Raw genomic sequence first — 25237 nt, 5'->3', positions numbered from 1 at the left:
CCTTAAAATTGCAGATGGAAATTGGAAAATGAAAAGGATCAAAAGAAAGAAAGGAAAACCCGAAATGATTAAGCATCATTTCTTTAACAAATTTTTTGGAATATAGAATTAGCCTCCTGATACAATAACCATGATGTCACAAAGAGGGAGATTAAGGCCCAATAACTAATGAGATCAATTTCTTTGGGAAAATTGATTACCACTATGGAAAGAGGGATCATAAAAGGGGAGGTTTCCTTGGTATGTATTGCTATTGTTAATGATAATCAACATCAAGGAACAGCCAATCATGTCTTTTTTTATATATATGTTTTCACATGTAAACACTCAATACCCTCCAAAGCAAATACCAGACAAAGTAACAGGCGTACTTGATTTGGAGCCAGATGCATCGACTAGGCATACCTTAATTAATTGTTCTCAAACATCTCGGTTTCTTGAGTTTCTTTTCTGCACCCTTTGCTTTGTGCTTTCTTTTAAAGCTTTTTTTCTTTATCTTTTCTCTTGTGATCGACTTCTGCTGATTGCATGGCTGATTCATATGATGAAGAGTGTGATTACCTGTTTAAGGCTGTTCTGATTGGTGATTCTGCAGTCGGGAAATCAAATCTCCTCTCCAGGTTTGCAACAGATGAATTTCGATTGGATTCCAAGCCAACTATAGGAGTTGAATTCGCTTACCGGAATGTTAAGATTGGTGACAAAATCATCAAGGCTCAAATTTGGGACACCGCCGGCCAAGAAAGGTAAAGCCCTCTCATCTTCTTTAACAGTACCATCTTTACTATTCCCCCATCATAATCTTCTTGAAATCCTTTGAATCCTTGCTGAAGCTATGAATTCATAAGATCAGCTAGTTAGCTAATATAAATATGAGATGACCCTTGAGTTTTGATGGATAAAGCACAAGTTTTAAAGGAAGAATACTGCTTATTGAACTTGATCAGTTATTATTATTGTATTCAGCCTATGATCATAAGCTTGTTTAAGAAGATGAATGTTGATTGATTGATGGAACTCACTGAAATTCAGCCCAAGCAGGACCTGTCTAAACTCTCTGACTCAGTTAAACCAACTTCTTAACTTTTTCTTTACTAGGAGAAAAATCTAAATGAAAATTCTTTCACACCTTCCGTTTCATGTAGATCACGAACTTGTGAGTTAAACTCAGACAAATCACATGAACATCTTCCCAGCAACCTGATGAGCCATGTGTATCAATTAACTGTAGGAGGGTTTTGATCTTAACAGGGGGAAAAGAAAATAAAGGCATTGTTTATAGATAGTGGAAGCAAGCATTTTTCAATACTGGTGGGACCCAAAATTTTGTAAGAGAATTATCTCTAATTTAATCCCAATCAGTTAAACTGAATGAAAATTCTATATCCAGTGGCGAATTCTGGAAAAGGGTCGATGAGTTTTTAGCCTAAATCCAAACTTGCTGTCAGCTTCGAAACTCGCTTCTGAGTTGTTCTGCCATTGATCTTGTGAGTCACCAAGTTGAAAGCCTGCTCTCATCTAACCAGCAAAGTTGATGATGAATGAGAAACTTTTGTGGTTGCATCCAAGTGGCAAAATGGGCCATTTCTTTTTGGTTGTTGCAAGGTCGTGTACATTTTTTCCCCTTTGGCAAGCTTTCCTAACCCAATTCCAAATGAGATTTAACCCCACTATAGCCCTACTTTTGAGGACTTTAAAATCAAGATTTGACATTTTTCGTTGTTGTTAGGAGGTGGTTGGTATTTGGTAATTCTTCTCTAAGTCAAATAGTCATTGACTGAGAAGTTTGTTTAGAGTAAGTAGACATAGTAATAATTCATATTTGTGTGACTTAATTATGTTATATAAACACAAAGTATTAACAATTATATAAAAAAATATGAATATTATATGATTAATTAATAATGTTAAGATCCAAGTATATATACAAATATGTTTATTAAATGTGTTATATGACAAAACACGACATGAATAACATATTTAATAAATATGTCAAATTACATTTTATATGACACGAGACAATTTAAATTTTGATTTTTTTTTATTTATAACACATATAACTTCATTATAAAAATTTAAACCTAATAATCTTAAAATAACTATGACAAAATAATAATATTTTATCAAGCATGTTAAAAATCTGCAAATAAATCCATCAATATCAACATAAACATAATAATTAATAAAAATCAGTATCAACATCAACATTGGAGACTCATAATAAAATTCAAATTATATCCATAATCCAAATAGGATCGAAGAAGAAACTTTGATTTTTTTTTTTTATTATTTTGGAGGTCATTTTTTGAAAATCAAGAAAATTAGGGTTTTCTTAGGTAGCTATCTTATTACCCTTACAAAATTAAGAAAATACCTCTAAAATTAATTGTTTAAAATAATTTTAAGAAGATTAAAATAATCTTTTAAATACTTATATTAAACAAGTGCATAAACTAATTATATAGGTCAAGTTATATAGGTTAACATGGTAACTTGATTTACTAAATGGGTCTTAAATTGGTTAAGCAAGTTTAACCATCAAATCGTATAATTGTCTTGTCTTAAACATGTCGACACAATTAATATACGAAACCTAACGGCTTAACTTCGTATCATTTAAATATTATGTTAACAAGGTTTATCCAAAATTGTATGGTTTAAAGTCAATTTTTATTGGTAATTTGTCTTAGTGCTATTTAGTGAGAGAGAGATAATCTTTGAATTTTTAGAGCCACCAATTAGCCCATTTTTTTGACAAAAAAAAAAAGCTCTTGGTTAGGAAACATTCTTGAAGGATAAGATATTTTTTGTACATTGGTAAGGAAATGATTTTGGGTTCAATCTTTATCGATAGCCTGTCTTGGTGTTATCCAATCTTGAATTTTTTTGAGCAATCAATCAGCCCATTTTTTAGTTTATATAAAAAAGCTCTTGGTTAGGAAACATTCTTGGATTAATGGCATTTACAAGACATTTTTGTAATTTATCATGTTCATGAAGAGAGACTCTAGAAATGGTTACCATTTGACTTATAGGTAAATAATGATATTTATGGTAAACAATTGTATATTTTAATAATGATAAATATAGGCCCTTTTTTTTTTATTATAACTTGGAATAGATGAGGAATATAATGTTGTAGTTTAGTAAATTTATTTATAGAAAAAAAGTCACTAACTATAAGTCATTATACTTATTTATTTATCTACTGTAGCATTTAAACCCAAATAAAAAGAATAGTCCAACATAGAATTGTCAAAGTTGATCCGGACTCAAAAAATCTGTGAAACTTAACTCAATTCGATTTGATCGAAAGTTAACAACTTAAATTCGACTTAATCCGATTTGATAACAAAACCAACAACTTGAACTTGAACCATCCGAAAATCTAATCCGAAGTGACACAAAATTAAATTGAGTATAATTTTGTATTTTAAAATATTAATTTTATTAAAAATAGTGAATACAACGCAAACTATTAGTCTTCTAATATTTATTGACTTTAAATTATCTCTTAAAATTTCTTTGCTTTACTCTTAGATGTTTTACAATTGTCTTTCTTAATTATGAGTAAAAGAAGTACAAAAAATTCTATTATTATAATTAAATTCATTTTCTTCAATTATGAATATATAAAGGTTGTTTTATAATTTTTCTTCTTTTTTTTTCACTCTTATGAAATAATAAAAGAAAGAATTAGAATAGATAATAACAAAATTTAAAGGAAAAATTAATTCCTAAACTAGAAAAATAATTGACAATAATTCAATAAAATTAGTTGTGCACCTATTTTTAAACATTTATTTTATTTCACCTTAAATTGATATATTAGATAGTCATCGAAGATAATGACTTCAAATTCAACTGGAAGAACACTAGATTAGAAAATGTTTTTTCATGTCACATGGAAAAAAATTGTTTTACATATCATTTAAATTTCATAGAATAAATCTTAATTTTTAAAATTAGTTAAAGAGAGAAATAAATATTATTTATATTAAAATTTTCAAATACTTAGTTTTTATATCTCAATAAAATTCTAATATTTGAGAACTAATTAACACCTCTTATGGATTTATGGTTCAATTTGTACATTGTAAGCCATAATCATAATTATGGTGAATCACGGTTAATAATCAATGCAATGAAGATAAAAATTAAATATATCAATCAATAAAAAATTATTAATATTTTTTCCAGTAAGATGTTAATTTCTTTATATAAAATAATTTAAAAATAGTAAATGACTTAATTCACTTTTTTTTTTCATTTTATATGATTTAATTATTTTTGAAAAAATTATTTTTATAATATAAAAAATTAAAGGCATAATACTCAAATAAGTTCCTAAACTGTACAAGAATATGTCATGTCAAATAAGCCTATATAACTAATGATTGACTAATTGCTATTAGTAAAAATGACATTGATCATTTTATATCCACATGGCACTAGCATGGTATTGATGTTGGAAAGTGAAAAATGTCACATGGTCATGTTATCGTGTCAAATTTGCATGACACGCTATTATCAATTATGATATATTAGCTTGTTATATCATCATCAATTATAATATTTTAATATTTTATATCAACGTCACGTGATATAAAATAACAAATGACATTTTGACTAAGTCAATAATTAATTATAAGGACTTATTTGACTCAAAATAAAAGTATAATAGCTTATTTGGCCCAAAGTAAAAATATAAGGGCTTGATTGAATCCAGTAAAAATATAAAGATTTATTTGAATTGTTCTAAATGGTTAGGGGTTTATTTATATATTATGCCAAAATTAAAATTAGAGACATGTTAGAAGTTGAAAATGTGATTTTGTATAGCTTAATTATGTTGATAAAAACTGTCTTGATCTGCCACTTGGACCCAAAATACCAACAAAACCATAAACCCAGCTTCCAAATTCAACCTTCGATTACCAACTTAATCTCCTAGAACCCAGAATTCTACAGATTAATTGCCATTTGGGAAGTGTCAACAATGGGAATCACTATCTACATGTATTTGAGTAGGATCATATATTTGCTGAACTTAAGTTTATATATGTGTGAAGTAGTAGTAAATTTTTTTTTCTCAATTTTCTTAATTTGACCCCATTAAAATTAAATAAAAATCTAAAGATAGAGGTCAAATAAATAAAGTTTTAATTAATTATTATAATGATAATAATGAATAATTAATACATAACTTCCCAAAAGAAATCATCTTTATATATTTGTGTTGTAAATTTGACTATACACTTCTTCTTCTATAAAATATGGTCACTAATAAGCATAATATAATAGTATTACCTAAAATAAAATCATTCATTTCAGATATTATGACAAGAATTAATCTTCAATATTTTACTTATTTATTTACATAAATGTCATTTTGGTGACAGGTTTAGAGCCATTACAAGTTCATACTATCGTGGAGCATTGGGTGCATTGTTAGTATATGATATAAGTAGGAGAACAACGTTCACAAATGTGAAGAAATGGATGCATGAGCTAAGAGAATTCGGTAACTTGGATATGGTGGTGGTTCTTGTTGGGAATAAATCAGATTTGGCTGATCAACGTAGGGAAGTAAGCGAGGAAGAAGGGAGAAAGCTGGCAGAGACGGAAGGTTTATTTTTCATGGAAACCTCTGCATTGGAAAATGTGAATGTAGAGGAAGCATTTTTACGAATGATTACCAAAATCCATGAGATCACAAGCCAAAAATGTTTAGAAGCTAAAACAAATGAAACAACACTTCATGGTGGAAAACAAATAATCACTATTAATGATGAGGTGACTGCCACTAAACAGTCAAATAATTGTTGTTACAAGTGAATTTTTTTTATTTCTTTTTACTTCAAAATTTTTCCTTCTTTTTGGGTCATATTAGTTTGTAATTCCTTTAACAAATCTATTTTCTATTTTAGTATTTCCTTACTGTTATGAAAAAAATATAACTTGAAAGAACAATTATGAAAGAAAATATTTAGAAAGAGTAAGAAATGTTAGTTACTCACGTTCAGTTCTGGTCCGCATATCACTTACTCTCTACTAACCTTCTGTTAACTACTTTGACATACTCACTTTCTTTGTTTTGATTACGTCTTTGATAGGAAGACGATATAGATATATATAAATATATATATATATATATATTTATATATATATGTATATAAGAAAATCAGATATGAGTTCCTAAACTCAGTATTTTTTAAATACACAGCATCTAAGTGAGATTGCTAGAGTTTAGAAGTGCCCTTATATAGAAAAACTTATTCTTGGGAAATCAATGGCTGGAGGTTAATATCTAATTTCGCATTTCAATATTTTTGTATGTTAATTTTGTCAATTTGTATATGTGTAAACATTTATGATGTCTTTTAGTTGGTATCAGTCTTTTCAACCTCTGTCTTAATGTGTTTGAGTTTTTATATTTATATGTAAAAATGATAGAAAGTTTCGTTTTATAAACTTGAAATTGTTTAGTCAAATTTTTAATAAAATGATATTGGAAAGCTAAAGGAAATTGAATTATGAGCAAAATGGCTTTTGAAACATAAAAAATGGAGTCCCAAAGACCAAGATGTGATCGAGATTATGAAACAGGTTCAATTTCAAATCGAGTAAACTAGTCTGGAGGTAAAAGACGATGAATGAAACAAAAGTAAAACAAAAGACTGTATTACTTCTTTTTCTTTTAACAAGTTTTGGGCATGGCTTTGGTTTTTTTTTTTTTTAATTAAATTTTAGTCATGAGCTTGCTTCTTTTCTTTCAATAAGTTTTGGGCATGAGCTTCTTCCATACATTGGTAAAAAGCTAGACCATAAGTGTTTTAACTAACTTTAACAAAGTTCAGTAGTTATTCTTATGAGACATACATATGTTCCTTAGCCCAAAACAAAGAGGCCAATAAAAATAATCTACCATTTTGAAACAAAATTTTTTTCTTGGCAATTTTTGGTACTTGATTTTATGCATAAATTGATGAATGTATGTATTTTTATTGTCTACTTATTATATGTGGATACATGCATATTACTTAATTATTTTATGCATAAAATTGGATGTCATGTGATCAATATAACTTTAATTAATTGGAGATTAGCCATATCATCTTTGATTATGCTAATTGTATATGAAATATTCTTGGATCACATGTAGAAAATGGCATCAATTGTGATTAATCATATTCAAATATGATAAATTTTATACCACAGGATTTTTTTATTATATTCGTATGGTTAATTAGGATGAATTAACAAATTATTTTTCTTAATTTACCCACAGGAATTAAGAAAAGGTGTATAATTTGATAGTTTCATCATGAAGTTTGTATATGAATCTTTTAAATAAAATTTGGCCCACAGGCACTTTTTATTTGTTATTTTGTTCATATATTTTTAAGCATGATTTACATTTTTACATTGGTAAAGTATGACATATATTTATTTGCCTCAATTTTTGTAACATAAGCATGAATATATATATATTTTTATTTTATGCAATTATACAATCTGTGAATTTTTCTAATATCAAATGTGATATTCTAGATTTAAATGGTGATAACTATAAAATATGGAAGGAGAGGATTCTTCTCTAATTAGGGTGGATGGACATTGATTACTCTATTCGAAAGGATGAATCATTTACACCTACTGATACTAGCACTCAGGCTGAAATTGCTCTTTATGAATGATGGGAGCAATCTAATCGTCTCAATGTGATGTTTATAAAGACAAAAATTTCTGCTTGTATACATGGTTCAATAAAAGAGCGTGACAACGCCAAGAAACTATTGAAGGCTATTGATGATCAATTTGACTCTTCAGATAAGGCCTTAGCCAGCACTCTAACGCCAAAGTTATCATCAATGAAGCTCACTAGTGTTAGAAGTGTGCAGAGCACATCATGTAGATGAAGAACATTGCGGTTTAGCTCAAATCTTTTGAGGTTGAGATGTTTGAATCTTTCCTTGTGCCCTTCATTCTAAATTCTCTTCCACATCAATATGGAGCTTTCAAAATCTCTTACAACATGCATAAGGATAAATGGTCAATTAATGAACTTTTGACCATGTGCGTTCAAGAGGAAAGCAAGTTGATTGTGGAATCAAGCGAAAGTGCACAGATGGCAACACAAGGAAAGAACAAATGGCAAGCCAAACAAAAAGGAAAAGGTAAAATACCCGTCCAAACTAACTTCAAGAAGGAATCCAAATGTTTTTTCTGTAAAAAGAAATGGCACATGAAGAAGGATTGCGTCAAATTTAAGGCTTAGCTTAAGAAGAATCCAACCTCACTTAGTTGTTATGAATCTAATATGGTCGATGTTTGTCATAACACTTGGTAGATTGATTCTGGTTTTACAATTTATATTCTGAATCCCTTGTAGGGCTTTTTAAACTAAAGAAAGCTAATGGGTAATGAGCAATGCATCTATTTAAGAAACAAGATGTGTTCATGTGTGGATGCAATTAGAACATGCAGATTGATTTTAGATTCTAGTTTTGTTTAAAATTTGGAAAGAACATTTTATATTCCAAGTTTCTCTAGAACTTTGATTTTAGTTTCAAGATTTGTACCATTTAGTTAATCTTTTAACTTTTCAGATACATCTTTTAATTTATTTTATAAATCTAATCTCGTTGGAAATGGTACAATGTCTATTGGTCTTTTCCGAATTAATTTAAAAGATAATGCCTTTTTATAATGCAATGCATGCTCATGATAATGTTGGTATTAAACGATGTGTTATGAATAAAAATTCCTCTATTTTGTGAACAGAAGATTGGGAAATATATCCATAAAGAGGATTAAAAGATTGGTGAATGATGGAGTACTCAGTGCTCTGGATTTTAGTGGTTTTGATGCTTATATGGACTGCAAAAAGGGAAAATAGACTAACAAGACAAAGAAATGTGCTAAGAAGAGTTCGAACATATTAGAGATCATACATGTAACACCCCGTACCCTCGTATAACAGTCAATGTAACCCTCCCGGTAAGATGAAGGAATAATTGATGCAAATTTAAGTATCGAAGAGCGGTTAATGACGAAAAGAATATTTTAAAATAAATATTATTTTATGAATAAAATAATATTAAATATTAATATTTTATTAATTAAGAAGATTAATCTAGAAGAAGGGCATACGACTAATTTCAGTGGGGGAGAAGAAGTAAGGATGGATTGTGGAGAAAAACGATGGTAATTGTACCGCGTGATTTTATTAAGTCGAGCTAATGCGGTTAGTAAATATTTAAATATTATGGTGACACTACATTGAAATGCGACTTCGATATTTTAGTTGTACACGTGTAAGAGAAGGAAGGCCGATTGGAAGAGAATAAAAATAGAGAAGAAAAGGAAGAAGGAAGAGAGAGGGAGAGCAGCGACGTGCCGGAGGAGAAAAAAAAGAGAAAAAAAAAGAAGAAGGAAGAGAGAAGGAGAGCAGTGACGGTGTCGGAGGAGAAAGGGGAAAAAAGAAGAAAGAAAAAGAAAAAGAAAAAGGAGAAACGCCGACTGAAAGGAAGACCGACAGTAAGAGGAGAAAGGAAAAGAAGAGAAAAAAATAAATAAATAAAAAGAGGAGCTGGAAAGAGAAAGAAAGAAACAGGTAAGGAAGAAAAAATAGCTAGATACACGCACAAACCAATAGCGAAGTAGTGTCCCACTATTGTGAGGTGAGTGGGTGCTAAATTTCAAAAACTATATCCTTGTAAATATATCATATATATTACATTTGATGGTTGACGAAATTGTGGAAAACATGAGTTGGTAGAAAGCCCTAGGTTGTTTGTGATTGAAATCAAGGATTTTAAATCCGTTTTTTTTATATTATATATAAGTATATATCTACAAGGTTTTAATTACGGGAAATAAACCTTTAACTAGCTTTTTGCTTCAAAATCATACCTTGCAAGCTTGTGGATGTTTGGGCCAATGGTCATTATTTGATTCATGAGATTTAAAAAAAAATTATTATTGATTTCACTTAGCATGCTGATTTGATGGATATGTCATGCTTTGAAATAAATTATGCATAACATTCAATTTATGATTATATTGCTTTTGATCTGTCATGTTTTACAAATGAATTAAATTGCAATGATTTTCATTTTAACGTGATTGAGATACTCTGGGTAGGACCTGTTACCACACCAGGTTAAGTGTGGTCTTTGTGCACAAAGTAGCGATTGTTGATTATCAATATTTGATTGTAAAGGGGGACTTGAAGCCTCCATTCATATTGGATGGCGTGGACAGTTCCCACAAGTAGGTAAAGGGGGACCTGAAGTCTCGATTTATATTGGGTGGCGTGGGCAATTCGCACGAGTAGGTAAAGGGGGACCTGAAGCCCCAATTTATATATAGTAACGTGGGCAGTTCCCACGAGTAGGTGATGATGTCTGAGAGAGTAAGCCTAAGGGTTATACTAAACCTACTCGAAGATGATGCTCACTTGTGGATTTTTATTACACAATGTATGGCATTAACACTTGAAATTTACCATTGAATGGCAAGTGAATTTTACATATTTATTGGTGCTCAGTTATTTTCATTTTTTTATGTTTGAGACTTTTTATTCTACACTTGCAATTGGATTTACTGTTGACTGAATATCAAAATTGAAAGATTTTTTTAGTACCTTAAATATAACCGTTTTCATATATGTTTACTTATGATTTATTATTCTTAAGACTTGTAAGGTATAAAAACAAAATCTTTTAGTTGAATGGAGTGTATTTTCTACGCCTACTCTTGGTTTTATAAATATCCCATCTTTATGTTTGTTTCCCTTCTTCGCCTACTCACGGGACCGATGATCACTGAGTCTATGAGATTCACATCCTTCTTATTTCCCTTTTTTGTAGATAGGGATCAACCTAGCGTGTGTTCATCGGTGCATACAGTCCACTGCAGATTAGGTAAAGGCATTTCTTAACCCGCTCTAAGTCGCTCTACTGCCTAGGGTTGTGTCATAAAGAAATTGTTAAATGTTGCAAAATGTTGTAAACTCATGGACATGAATGGTTTAAGACCTTATGATTGATATTTAATTGTTATTATTTCGAATTGAGTAAACAGTAGTACAATTAATATTTTTTGCTTACGTATGTGAATGTATATTTAATGAATCTAACGAAAATCTCAAATGAGGCTTGTTCGGGACTTGGCTGAATTCCTTGAAAGTCTCGAATGCCGGTAGCGACTGAGGTGGGGTTGTTACAATACATATAGATATTTGTAATTCAAATATTGACTTATATGGTTAGAAATACTTTATCTCTTTAATAAATGATTATTCACAATACATATATCTTTACTTGCTTCATAATTAGAATGAAGTATTAGATGCCTTTAAGGTATTTAAAGCTAAAGTAGAGAGACAATGCGAGAAACAAATTAAGATAATGAGATTAGATAGAGAAGGAGAATATTAAGGTAGATACATTAAGGATGGACAAGCACCTGGTCCATTTTGCGAAGTTTCTTAAGGAGCATAGGATAGTGGCCCAACACGCCATGCTTGGATCTCCAGACTAGAATGGTGTAACAGAAAAAAAAAACTGAACATTGATGGATATGGTGTAGAGTATGCTTAGTAGCTCCAAGCTTCCTAAATCCTTGTGGACTGAAGCTTTTAAAATGACAATGTATATATCAAACAGAGTTTTAACAAAGACTGTCCTTAAAATGCCATTTGAATTGTGGAAAGGTTGAAAACCAAGTTTACAATATGTACGCATTTGGGGATACCTGTCTGAAGTAAGAGTTTATAATCTACAAGAAAAGAAATTGGACACAAGGACTATAAGTGGGTATTTCGTTGGATATGCTAAAAGGTCCAAAGGGTACAAATTTTATTGTCTATCTTATAGCACTAGGATTATGGGATCCAAAAATGCAAAGTTTCTTGAAAATGACTTGATTAGTGGGAGTGATCAATCTTAGAACTTAATTTCTGAGAAGAATCATTGTGATATTCAAACTCCCACTTTAAGTGATAGATTGATTAATCATTCATAACACTCCTCAAATTCAAATGGGTGTTGTACACTAATCGTTAAAGCTCCACAAGCTATTGCTGACAATATAGTAGATTCGGTTGTTTGGCAATTTCTAGAGATTGTTGAGCAACCAGTTGTGCAACATGCTCCTCAGGAGGATGTTAATACAACATTGAAATATTTTCACAAGCCATGAGTTGCAAAAAATTTGAATTGTGGTACAATGCTATGAAAGATGAAATGAATTCTATGGCATCTAACAGAGTTTGGAATCTTGTTAAGTTACTTAATGGTGCAAAGGCCATTGATGTAAATGGGTCTTTAAAACAAAAATGGATTCATTAAGCAACATTGAGAGACATAAAGTAAAACTTGTTGTTAAGGGTTTCATTCGAAAGAAGGGAATTGATTACACAGAGACTTTCTCTCTTATATCTAAGAAATATTCCCTTCGTGTCATTATGACATTAGTTGCCTATCTTGATTTGAAACTGCATCAAATGGATGTGAAAACAACGTTCCTTAATGGAACCTAGAAGAAGAGGTTTATATCGAATAACTAGAAGGATTCTCCTCTATTGATGGTGAGTATTTGGTGTGCAAGCTCAAGAAATTCTGAATTGTGGTACAATGCCATGAAAGATGAAATGAATTCTATGGCATCTAACGGAGCTTAGAATCTTGTTAAGTTACTTAATGGTGCAAAGGCCATTGATGTAAATGGATCTTAAAAACAAAAATGGATTCATTAAGCAACATTGAGAGATATAAAGTAAGACTTGTTGTTAAGGGTTTCATTCGAAAGAAGTGAATCGATTATACAGAGACTTTCTCTCTTATATCTAAGAAAGATTCTTTTTGTGTCATTATGATATTAGTTGCCTATCTTGATTTGAAACTGTATCAAATGGATGTGAAAACAACGTTCCTTAATGGAACTTAGAGGAGGAGGTTTATATCAAATAACCAGAAGGATTCTCCTCTATTGATGGTGAGTATTTGGTGTGCAAGCTCAAGAAATCCATATTTGGATTGAAACAAGCCCCTCGTCAATGGTATTTAAAATTCCATGATGTCATCTCTTCATTTGGTTTTATAGAGAACAACATGAATCAATGCATATATCAGAAGGTTAGTGAGAGTAAAATCTGTTTCTTTATTCTATATGTAGATGATATATTGCTTGCAACCAATGATAAAGGGTTACTACATGAGGTGAAACAATTTCTTTCTAAGAATTTTGATATGAAGGATATGGGTGAGGCATCTTATGTCATTGGCATTAAGATCCACAAGGACAAATCTAAAAGCATTTTGGGTCTATCTCAAGAAACCTATATCAATAAAGTTTTAGAGAGGTTGTGGATGAAGGATTGCTTACCGAGTGTAGCACCCATTGTGAAGGGTGACAAGTTTAATTTGAACCAATAACCAAAAAAAGGAGCTTGAAAGGGAACCAATGCAAAACATTTTGCATGCTTCTACTGTTGGAAGCTCAATGTATGCTTAGGTATGTACAAGACTTGACATTGCATTTGTTGTTGGAATGTTGGGCATATATTAGAGTAACCCAAGTATGGACCACTAGATAACTGCAAAGAAGGTGATGAGGTAACTTGAGGGCCACTGGAAACTCTTCATATTTGGGCTTAAAATTGTGGATTCCATTTTTAAGCCATTGAGGATGTATTGTGATAATTCAGTTGCGGTTTTCTTGTTTAAAAACAACAAAAGTGGTAATTGAAGTAAACACATTGACATCAAGTATGTAGCCATAAAGGAACGTGTTAGAGAGAACAAAGTGGTCGTTGAGCACATTAGCAATGAATTGATGATTGCTGATCTTTTAACAAAAGTCATGCCACCAATGAAATTTAAGGATCCTGTAGCACGAATGGGACTTGGTTCCATCATGTGATTTTTTGTTGTATGGACTTTTATCATTTGTAATGAAACTCTTATTCATTTGTGTATTTTCTCATCTTTGTGTACACATTTATTTTGAGAATAACAATCATTATTGGATCTAGAATAAACATAAGGTTTATTCATTAAGTTATAATGGGCTAACATTAAAAAAATAGAATGCATAGTGATGCATGGAAGATAATACTTGTTTTCAGAGGACTTGTCGCTATGATTCATGTATTTTGTTTCTTTTCTTAAGAAGAAGGATTCATGGATTTTGGATATTATTAAGTAAAATATACGAACTAAGTGGGAGAATGTTAGTTACCCATGTTTAGTTATGGTTTGCATATCACTCATTTTCTATTAACCTTTTGTTAACCACTTTGACATATCCACTTTTTTCGTTTCGATTATGTCTTTGATGGGAAGACGATATATATAAACTGAATATGGTTCTCTAAGCTTAGCATTTTTCAAAATATATACCATCTAAGTGAGACTGTTAGAGTTTAGAAGTGCCTTACCCAAAAAATTTAAATAAGATAATTCGATAAAATGTTTATCTCAATTTAAGTTTAGATAAGATAATTTGATAAGATGTTTATCACTATCTAGTCTCATACTTGTATTATAAATAAATTTTTTAATAATTAAAAATTAAAAATAAATGAAATCATAAAAAAAATTGAACCAAAGAAAAAAATATGAATATGGAAAAAAAGTATAATTCTTTTGTATAATTTTATGAAAGATTAAAGTGTAAAGTGAAAATATAAGGAATCTCATTAAATATTTGTTATTACATATTAACCTTTTTTAAAAAATGAACTGATTTATAGTTTCCTCTAAAAATCCAAATGGACTTTTGGTAAAAGCTAAAAGTTAAAAGCCTTTAAGAATCAAACACTTACTTAATGTATTCCTTCATTTTCTTTTGAAACAAATGTATTGATTTATTTGTTTAGTTATTGGATTCTCCAGTTTTATAAGTTGGATTAATTTCTTCTTTAAATGTAACAATCATATCTTATATTTTTTTACTTAATGCTTTTACATTTTTTATATTTCAAAATTTTTTTATTATTGACATTTAAAATCATATTTTATAAAAATATAAAATTTAAATATAGTAAGATAAATTTCTTGGTGGCAATTGCCAAGCGATCCCTCTTTTGGAGGCCCGAGCGATCCGCCCGACGCTGTTGGTCAGTCGCAGTCGCGCACGTGTGATCTGTCATTGGCGTGGACGTTTCACGTGCTATAACTTTTCGATAAACTCGCATCAGTCAGTGACCTTCACCGTCACAGACGGCCCAACCGTTCCCTCGCCTTTGATCGATCAAAACTCACGCTAACACCAACCTGTCAGTTTAGTACTTACTCCCGACCAAATCTCTCCCTTCGTCCTTCCCCTTCTGTGTAACTCAAATTCTTTCTTCAGAACCATAAAAAAAAAAAAAAAACCGAAAGGGCGTAACGCTAAAATGTGCTGATTAAACAAAAAATAAAGAGAAGGGAACAAGGTTGAAATGGCAAATTGGATCTCCTCTAAGCTCAAAGTCGCTGAAACTCTCCTTCAACAAGTAATTTTCTCTTCCTCTTTATAATGTCTTTTTTTTTTTCTTTTCGTAATATTAGTTTCCTGCTTTTCTCTAGGGAAATGTAGTGAGAATTTGTGAATTTACTCGATCTGGTTTCGTTTTATTTCTTTATTTATTATTATTTATTAAAAATTATTAGTTTGGTTTAGAGTAGTTGTAACTGAATTATGTGGTGGACGCTCAGATCGATCAGCAAGCGGCGGAATCGCTTGGGAAGAATGAGAAGGCACCGTCCGATGAGATTAAATTCGACACTCCTACCAAAACCAGTGGAGTTGTGTCTTTAAAGGATCAGTTAAAAAAGAAATCACAAGAAAATAACGATTATCAAGGCAAACTTTTCAGTGATCCCAATGCTAACTTATCTTATAATAATAATAATAATAATCATAATAATAATAATTCAGTTCATGTTTCGAATCGGGACAAAGAGGTTTCGTCCACGAAAGCTCCATCAAAACCTAAGTCTACGCTTACAGATAGTGATTGGACTGAACTTCTTAGTACACCAAGTCAGGCAACGAGTTCGACAGGGAATAATCGTAGCAATGGGGTGTCTGGGATTCGGGGATTGAGGAAAGATGCTAGAAAGAAAGGGAATTTAGGGTCAAATTTGTCCGTGCTGGAAGGAAAGAGGAATCAAAAGAGTAATGTTAATGTGATTAAGTCTGTGAGGAAGCGGGATATTGTGTTGGGAAATAAGTTGAATGGGAAGCCAAGTGATGGTGAAGAGTCTAGCTCTTCAGGGAGGCCTTCTAGTGTTGATATACAGATTGATGGTAAGAATTTGGAGGGGTTGGAGCTAGATCACAAGGACACCACTGCAAGCTTTAAGGTGAAACTGAAAGATGAGATCAATGGGGAAAATGGTTGGCAATTGGATTCAAAAGACCTTTCGTCCAACGTGGAAGGGTTTTCACGATCATTAAACAAGAACCATTCTTTCCAAAAGATGATGGAATTGGGAAAAGCTGATGGGCTACCTGATGTGAAGATAGGAATGGCTGATGCTCATGATCAGTTGAGAAGTACTGTAAGTGGCAAATCCAAGTCTATTGGTGCCTCCAGAAGTTCAGTCTCGGATGATGTTAAAAGGGTCTCTCAGTCAACAAGTGATGGAAGCTCTGATTCAGATTCAGATTCTGGTTCAACATCTGACTCTGAAAGTGAACATGAGAGGGAGGAAAGGAGGAGAAGGAAGGAGAGGATTTTGGCTGAGAAAGCGGCAGCTAAAGCTGTGGAAGCCATCAAAGAACGAGAGAATATGGTTGCCAGATTGGAGGGCGAGAAGCAGAGCTTAGAGAAAATACTTGAGGAACGGGCCAAACAACAAGCACAAGAGGTAACATTACATAGCATTTTACAATATTACATGCATGCATGCATGCAGGCATGAATTCTTTCTTTCTTCCTTTTGTTGAGATTGATAAGGAAAATATTTTGTTCTGACGATAGGAATTTTCTTTTCTTGGAAATTTTTTAGACACTTTGAAATTGAAACACTTAACTAAGGAATTTGCTTGTTTCACAGGAAAAACGAATGCATTATACGATTCTTTTTGGGGGTTTGGGTGGTTGGGGATGAGATTGAGTGGGCATACAACAATGGAAAACAGCACACTTAGGCTTCAGGATTTGCCACCGATAAATTCTGTATATTGTTAAGAATAGAATGTACGACTTCTGTAGAGACTACCCCCTTCCAGGTCTTTTCAACCCTCCCTTTTTTCTTTTTATAGTACCCGGTCATAACTCAGGGCATTAACAAGTTTAGCATTATGCCTTCATGATCTGAATAGCTCTTCTACCTTAATTGTTAAGCTAGAGCTGCAACTAGACATGAATAAATACTCTAAAATATTGCGAAGGATGGAAACGCCTGGAACAATGTTTGCACTAATGCATCTTTATTTGCTATGAATTGGAAAGGGATCATAGCCATTGCTACATTTTCTTTTTCTCTTCTTTTTTATTAATGATTAGTAGCTACACCTCAACTACATCTAAATGGTGTATGCTTTTAGTTCTTCTCTCACAAATTTATGCTTGCAATTGTTCTGAATGTCTACAAAGTTGATGTGGAACAAGATCATGCTTATTGATGGATTTAATTATCGTTAGAGCATGTGGGGTTATATTTGGTATTTCGTTTTAATGTTACGATTTTGAGAGTGGTCTATAAGTGCATATGTCATTTCTGTTTCTAGTAGTTTAGGTTTAAGGATATTGAGATTTGAGTGTTGAATTCTATCCCTACTTTTTCTTTTTGTCTTATTACTCTGATTTTCACCCCTACTTTTTGTATTCTACCAAAAGTTCCTCTGCTTCTCCCATATTTTCCATATGTCCTCTATTTCTCTCTTTCTTTTCTCCTCCCTTGTTCTGTAGCAGAAGTTGTCTTCTAGTCTAGCACTAATGAATCGTTATCTTCTTACTTGTGTCAGGCTTCAGAGCTGCAGACAACTATGATGGAAATAATGGAAGCTGTTGAGCTAGAAAAGCAGAAACATAATAATACTAGAATGGAAGCCCTCCAGCGATTGGCTAAGCTAGAGGTGCTGCAAAAATGGGTTCAGATGGCCACTTGATATTTTCTTAATATTTTTGTTGGTCTATTGCATTTGGCTGGAAATTTTTCTTTCTAAATATCACTAGTAATTGCAGACCACAAATGCTGATCTTGCAAGATCACTTGCTACTGCTCAGAAGAAACTTGAAGTGCAGGTATGATAAAATTTTACTATTAATTGTCTGGTTGGACTTATCCCTTTCATCTTTATTGCAGTTTTTATTTGGAAGAAAATTTTTTTGCTATTTGTACAATGTGTCATTAGTTTCAGCATAATGTGGATTTTCATCCATTTATTTTTTTTTCTGAACCATACTTGTTTTTGAACTTATCACAATAAAGATAATGGTATAGAAAGAGAATAAAAAAGAAACAAAGAAAACCGGCACTGTTGTTTCGTGTTGTTCAATCTGTGATAGATGGCAATATGAAACATATCAACTTATTTGTAGAGAAATAGATTATACATAGTATTGTCCATTCTATGGGCTTGGTTCTTTAGTTCTTACTTCTCTACAATTTACTAATAGTAAATTGACAACTCCAGAATATATAGATATGTTCTAAATGTAACTAACATCAGAATGATAGCATTTCTGATCTCATCCTTCCATAACCTTATATATGGTGCTCATTATGTTTTTGCTTTCTGGATCAGATCAATCAAGTAGCAGATCTCCGACAACAAATTGACTTGAAAGAAGCAGCCCATGAAGGTATCTATTTTATTATTTCGATCTGATTACAGTTTCTTGAAAGAATGTGGAAGAATCTCTTCTCCCTTCGTACTCCAACCCCCAATAAAGAATTAAAAGAGAAGAAAAGAAATAAAACCACTTGCCTTAAATGAGTTTCAGGAAAAAAGAACGGAAGAGAATAAATATGTATTGTTGCAAGATGAGTTGTGCTAGGATTTTGACTACTTATCCTTTTATGGTGGATGAATGGAAAATGGCACATTAAACGGTATTTTTTTGGAGTTAATTGGTCACCAAACGTTATGAAAGAAATCAATGGAACTTCATACAGACATGAAACTTTAGGTTGAGCTGTTCTTGATGTAAGACTAAGCCATTATCTTAAAGTTCTTTCCAAAGTGCCAATTGCAAATGCATAAAACCAATTACACAAGACAGATAGAAAAATCTTCAAAAAGAACAGAACAAAGAACAAGGAGACAATTAGCTTTAATTCTGAGGATGTTCTTTTACTTATTGTGGGGTCAGCAGGAAAGTCTTAGACACACCTATAAAAAAGCTGTTTTTTTCCTTTTATGGATAGTAGTTTGGGATTTTATTTCTTTCCACAGCTTCCTTTTTTTAAAATACTAATTTTGCTTACTAACTATTTTGGTAGTATTTATTAGTAATGTCTTTCTATAAGTTATGAGGATGTTAAAAGTGCATTTTTAGATATCATAATGACTAATAATGTTGCTTGCAGCACACATAAGAATTTGATGCAGCCAATTTTAGTTATACCTTGTAATTGTTGAGGACAACACAACGTTGCATAATTATTAAAAGGGCTGTGCAGTGCACAAGACTCCTGCTTTGCAGGTTGTAGGGAGGGTCATGCAATTTCTTGATTAATGCTACCATGAAATTTCCCTGGCTTATTTGTATCTGGGTTTACAAGTTATGGATATTTCTTTTTAACCTTGTAGAACTCAAGAGGAGGATCTCCAATAGTCACGAGAGTGGAACTTATCTGAACCAAGTGAGTTAAATAGTTTCGTATGTCATATTTTTCTATAAATAGAGACTAAAAGGAATGCTACAATCTGGCATTTTCAGTAAAAGTACTTTGCTCATAGGTTTTTAGGATAATCTTCTCTGTAATCTTTTCATTTTAAAATGTTGTAGTTAGTAGCTTCAAAGGGAATTGAGTTAGAGCGTGAAATCCTTGAAGTGGAGTACTCTCTTGTCACTGATAAAATTGGGCAATTGCAAGACAAGGTAAGCATTCCTCTCTCTCTCTTCCTACCTATCTACACACTCACACAAACACAATTTTCTATAAGTTTGCAGTGAGCTGACAACGTACATAAAACTAGATTTTATCATTCAGTTAGACCACGGTTAGCTGCTTTTTTTTTTTTTCCCACTTACAAGGGCAAGTGGGAAAGGAGTTATAGAGATCAAAATCCCTAAGCTTGATAGTGCTAATCCATGGCTGTTATAAAACATTTCAAATAGGAGAAAATATCTATAAACATTTCAAATAATAATAACTAGCACCATTTCAGCTGTAGTATTGATATTCTTTAACTTCAGATAGGGTCATTTATCCTCCACGAATTGATATCTTCTTTCGATATTTAGACTGATCTATTTAATACTAGAATTTGTGACACACCCGGGGAAAGTGGAAAGGCAATATTTTTTAAAATTAAAAGGTCGTTTTTCCTTTTAAGAGCATGTAAAACTTAAGAACTGAGAAATGGTCCTTAATCCTGAATTTAGGAAGGCAAATGACCAATTTGACCCTATTTTTATCTGTTATTTTATTGTTTGTTAGATTTTTATTGATCTATACCAATATACCAAGGAGCTAATTGAGTTTGGTGTCATGAGTCAAGCGACACTAGCTTAGTTTGTGGATTTACATTAACAACAGAAAAATAAGAAAAAGTACAATACAGAAGGGATATTTATCTACATTTGGACACAAAGTTCAAAGAAAAAAGTTGACGTTCTTTCTACCTTACACATCTGACCTACTACGTTCTCCCTTTTTTCCCCTCACTCTTGGGGAAATTACTGTTATAACCTTTCCATTTCTTCACTTGTAACAAGTCGGTAGAGATTTTTTTGAACACACAACTTACATAATGATACCTTCTCACATCTCCTGAGTTCCAACACCTCAAACATGGTTACCACATTCGTTTTCTTGCAATCAAAACAAGCCTTCATCTCCTTTGCCACACTGAAAGTTTACTTCTTTTTTTTTCTTTAATGGATACCAATTAATTAATACTTATGAAAGGTATGTTCACTTGTTCTGCTTCATCAAAGTTTCGTTTATTGCACCAGCTTCTACGTTTTCTCAATCTTGAATATTTACATTTCATTATGGAATTGTAAAGTCAAAAATACGGTAAGGAGAATTTTATTTTTCGTACATTTCGAATGGCCAAAGGCCAACAATAGCACTGCTAAAGCGCAATAGAAGAATCACTTTCCACTAGTGGGAGGAGAAAAAGAATCAGTCAAAAGGACATAATTTCTTCTGGTAATAGCAGCTGCCCAATTTGCAGGTTCACTCCCTTTTCTTTGCAAACGTGAGAAAGAAATACAACCAAAAGCAGTTTATATAAGGGCTGGTCATGGGACCTTGACTATGTCTTATACATTTAATTATGTTTCATTAGTTCATTAAGAATAAATGTGTCATGGGATTATTGGAATGATGGAAACTAGAGTAGATTTTAGACTATAAGCTTTATGGGTTAATCAACAGTAGTTGTTTTCTCTGGATACAACACAACGTTCCTTTTTGAATTTTCAAGTTTTAACTCTTCCATTTAGAGTCTCTACTGCAAATCAGCTTTTTTACTTTTTAAACCATCAATCCTTACTTGTCTTCTTTGCAATGAGAGAATCCTCAATAACCACAATCCTGCAGGTCTTCTTTTTGGCAGTACTAGGTATTTTTTAATAACTTTTTATGCAAAATGGTTTTTAAACCAAATATGATGATAAGTTATTTTGTTCCTGTATTTTTTAGCTTTACAGCCATTATATAATTAGTTGAACATCACCAAGGTAAGTCAACATTTTTGTTTTTCCAAAAATGTTTGGTTCTGTATTGTGCATTCCTTTACATTTTTCTTGATTGTTTAAAATAAGTTTTGATGCAAATCTAATTTATACAACAGCATCGTGATATCATCTCTTAATATATAGGAGTTGTTGTACATGACATGGAAATGCAATCCTTAATTTGCCCTAAGAAAATTTCCTTTGTGGGCTTTCTTTTGTATTTAATTAAATTAAATATTGTAGTGCTTTTAAATTGAATGAGTCTCACTTTTAAATTGATTTTCTCAATAAAACAGTTATTTTTTTTTTGTTTGCTTGCACTTAAAAGGAACAAAGTACCTTTTTATTTTTAAAAAATCTTCTTTTCACAAACCCCTTCTTAAGCCCACATAAGGAGTGTTAATTCTAGTTTTAGTAAGTAAGTTGGTATCACTAAACTCAAAATATACCGTAGCCGTTTTTCTTAGTAAATAAAAAGCATAGCACTATAGAAGCGAAGGTAAGCCTGTAAAAGGAATTTTTTTTGGAAAAATTAAGCATTGCATATCCATCCATATAGCGAACAACCCTTAAATTAAAAGATGACATTAGATACTGGTCTATAAATTAGAAGCAAAGCATCAAAACCTATTTCCAGCAGTAAAAGGAAAAAAGTTTTAGGAATTGCAAAATATAGAACTAAACATTTTTGGGGTTAAAAAAAAACATTGATTTACCTTGATGGTGGTGTCAATAGTTGAAAGGTGTGCAACTAATTTTGTTTGATGGTTGTAAAGGTATAAAAATAGAAGAATAAAATAAGTAATTATCATATTTAATTTAAAAAAAGGATTTTTCATAAAAATGGAAAAAAATATTGAAGATATAAAACAAATGAAGAGTACCTTGTTTCTTTGATTGCAGAGAAGTTAAAAATGAGGATTGATACTTATATGAGTTACTTGAAGAGATTTTAGAAGGAAGAGTTGAAACTTAAAAAAAAAAAAAAAGAATTAAGAAGCTAATGCAATAAAAAAAAATTCAATGAAGAAAATGTGAACATACCTTTAGTGAGTACCACTTAATTGGTATCCATAAAAGAAAGTAGCAAGCTTTCAATGTAGAAAAAGAGGTGGAGAAAGAAGATTTGTTTTTGCTGCAGGAGAGAGAAAGTGCTAACGGTTATTGGAACTTGGGAGTTGTGAGAAAGGTTGTGTGCACAAAAGAATCCCTACTTGTTACTATTTATTAGTTAGAAAGGATATAAATGTGTCAAATGCCAAAGTTAGAGAGAACATCTATTTAAAAAGAGAACATATATATATATCCCTTGTTTATTTAATATACTGTTTATTATATTTTGTGGTGGTTATGTTAATTCACAAATTGAGTTGGTGTCAGTTGACTTGAGACACCTAACTCTTAGTTCCTTTATTCATTGGCTAAAATATTAGAAAAGCTATGTACTTTCTCTAATTTTTCAAATAAGCTCTTATTTTTTTATTTTAATTATTTGAGCCCATAAAATACTATTTTTGTTTAATTAGGCTATTATTCTGGATGAAACCCATTAAAATTCGTTATCTCTACCATGCCAATGTCTATATGGTTGTTATCTTGGCCAGATCAGCACTTACGTGGCAAAATATGAAAATTCATGCTGAGTTGGTGTTTATATGGCATGTAGCACCGGCTTACAGGCATGCTGCACTATAGCATCTATATAGTCCTTATTTTGTCATGTATGTACCATGTAGACTCTGATGTGGCAGAGAGAACATTTATGTAGACATTGATGTGGCAAAGATAACGAATTAATCAGTTTCCATCCAAATAAAGGCTCTATTAAATAAAAATAGTACTATAAGGGCTTAATTAAATGCAATAAAAAGATAGGGACTATTTGTGGAAATTTGAGAAAGTACAAGGACTTTTAAGTATTTTATCCTTATCTATTAGTATGTATGAACTGTTTTAGGTTTTATATATGTCAATTTGATTTGCTTGTTACAAACAGGTGAGACAACTGGAAGCAAGCATTGAATTGGCAAGGAAAGAGATGGAGGACCCATCAGAGGTAGAAGTTGAGCTGAAGCGAAGGCTTGGACAGCTGACTGATCATTTAATTCAGAAACAAGCCCAGGTCTATCTTCCAAACATTGTACATGTGATTGGTTCTGGTTAATTAGTATCACCTCTATGTTTTTCCCGTCTTGTAAGTCATCAAGTGTTCAAGTGCTCAAGTACAAGGGACAGAGTGAACCTTTGAAACCTTCAAGTCACATCTATGTTTTCAGCTTTAAGCTTGGAAATGTGAACCAAGGAAAAGTAAACTTACCTTCTCCTATTAACTGCTATTAATTAGGTCACACTTGAGGTCTCCACTTCACCTGGCGCCTTGCACAGAGAGCATAAACTTTTTAACTTTAGTATAGCATGCCTATGATGATCAACTGTGTTGAAACGGTAGCCGAGGAACAATGAAGTTTGACTCCAAATATGAAGTGGTCATGTGCCAAAATCTGTGGAATACGGACCCCAATCATCTCTCTGCAATAATTCAATTGAGAAACACCAATATCAAATGTTGAAATACTTGCTTGTCTAGTCACACAAATATACAAATTGATATTGAAGAGTTACTTCATGTGTTGTGCACCTCACTGGATCAAATAGCAATGGTTTTTGCAAAATCTCATTCTTTCGCTCTGTTGGTTTCTGCAGGTTGAGGCTCTCTCCTCAGAGAAGGCAACACTGTTGTTTAGAATTGAGGTACCTATTTTATGAATGTTTGGCATTACAATTGTTCACAACTAAACAGCAGATCTTGTAATTTGCACTTCTATGAACTTGTTTAGGCGGTTTCAAGGATGCTGGATGAGAGCAAGTCCATGAATACGAGTGATGCCTCATCAAGTGATTTAGAGTCAGGAGCGTGGGATCTTTCTGATTCAAAGTTGAAGCCTCTGCTTGAGGACAAAATTCGTTTCGGCAGACGGCAACTTGGATCATTGCTTATGCAGTTGGATGCTATTTTTGTGGCTGGTGCAATATTTTTAAGAAGAAATGCAACAGCAAAACTTTGGTCTCTGGTCTACCTTGTATGCCTTCACTTTTGGGTCATATACATTCTAATGTCACATTTCCAACCATCAGATGAGGGAAGATCTGGTGCTGTCATGTCCTTGGAAAACATGAACAAAACTGCAGGTGTATAATTTGCTAATTATGTATTTCTTATCAATTCTTGACCTCAACTTTTGATAAATCTATGTGCGTAGGGCGTAATTTGTGCAGTTTTTCCCCTACAAATTACAAACAGAATCAATAGGACTATTGATTCAAAGTATTAATGAGAAATGTACATGTTAATCCAGACTTCGATTCTCTATAAGA

At 32.0% G+C, this 25237-nt stretch overlaps 2 protein-coding genes across 2 annotated transcripts; both read left to right on the top strand.

Annotated features, from left to right (window-relative positions):
* Positions 268 to 5932, top strand: LOC18604318 (ras-related protein RABA6a). Its single transcript, XM_018116754.1, has 2 exons — positions 268 to 746; positions 5403 to 5932. The coding sequence occupies exons 1-2, from the start codon at positions 529 to 531 to the stop codon at positions 5836 to 5838; spliced, it is 654 nt and encodes a 217-aa protein (XP_017972243.1). The 5' UTR covers positions 268 to 528; the 3' UTR covers positions 5839 to 5932.
* On the top strand, positions 15208 to 25214 carry LOC18604317 (golgin candidate 2). Its single transcript, XM_007036724.2, has 10 exons — positions 15208 to 15508; positions 15711 to 16868; positions 17971 to 18081; positions 18191 to 18250; positions 18754 to 18811; positions 19762 to 19814; positions 19961 to 20053; positions 23859 to 23984; positions 24566 to 24613; positions 24700 to 25214. Exons 1-10 carry the CDS (start codon positions 15455 to 15457, stop codon positions 25057 to 25059), a joined length of 2121 nt encoding a protein of 706 aa, XP_007036786.2. The 5' UTR covers positions 15208 to 15454; the 3' UTR covers positions 25060 to 25214.

This window comes from Theobroma cacao, chromosome 3 (assembly GCF_000208745.1).
Source record: "Theobroma cacao cultivar B97-61/B2 chromosome 3, Criollo_cocoa_genome_V2, whole genome shotgun sequence".
Taxonomy (NCBI): Eukaryota; Viridiplantae; Streptophyta; class Magnoliopsida; order Malvales; family Malvaceae; genus Theobroma; species Theobroma cacao.
Note: the sequence above shows the minus strand (reverse complement) of the source record. Positions and strands in the feature narration are given on the sequence as shown.

Bases quoted from the DNA above. Each gene is read 5' to 3' on its own strand.
- LOC18604318 (XM_018116754.1), top strand. From the start codon at position 529: ATGGCTGATTCATATGATGAAGAGTGTGATTACCTGTTTAAGGCTGTT. The intron at 747-5,402 runs GTAAAGCCCTCT...TTTTGGTGACAG, and splicing joins GACACCGCCGGCCAAGAAAG to GTTTAGAGCCATTACAAGTT.
- LOC18604317 (XM_007036724.2), top strand. From the start codon at position 15,455: ATGGCAAATTGGATCTCCTCTAAGCTCAAAGTCGCTGAAACTCTCCTT. The intron at 19,815-19,960 runs GTGAGTTAAATA...AAAATGTTGTAG, and splicing joins GTGGAACTTATCTGAACCAA to TTAGTAGCTTCAAAGGGAAT. The intron at 24,614-24,699 runs GTACCTATTTTA...GAACTTGTTTAG, and splicing joins CACTGTTGTTTAGAATTGAG to GCGGTTTCAAGGATGCTGGA.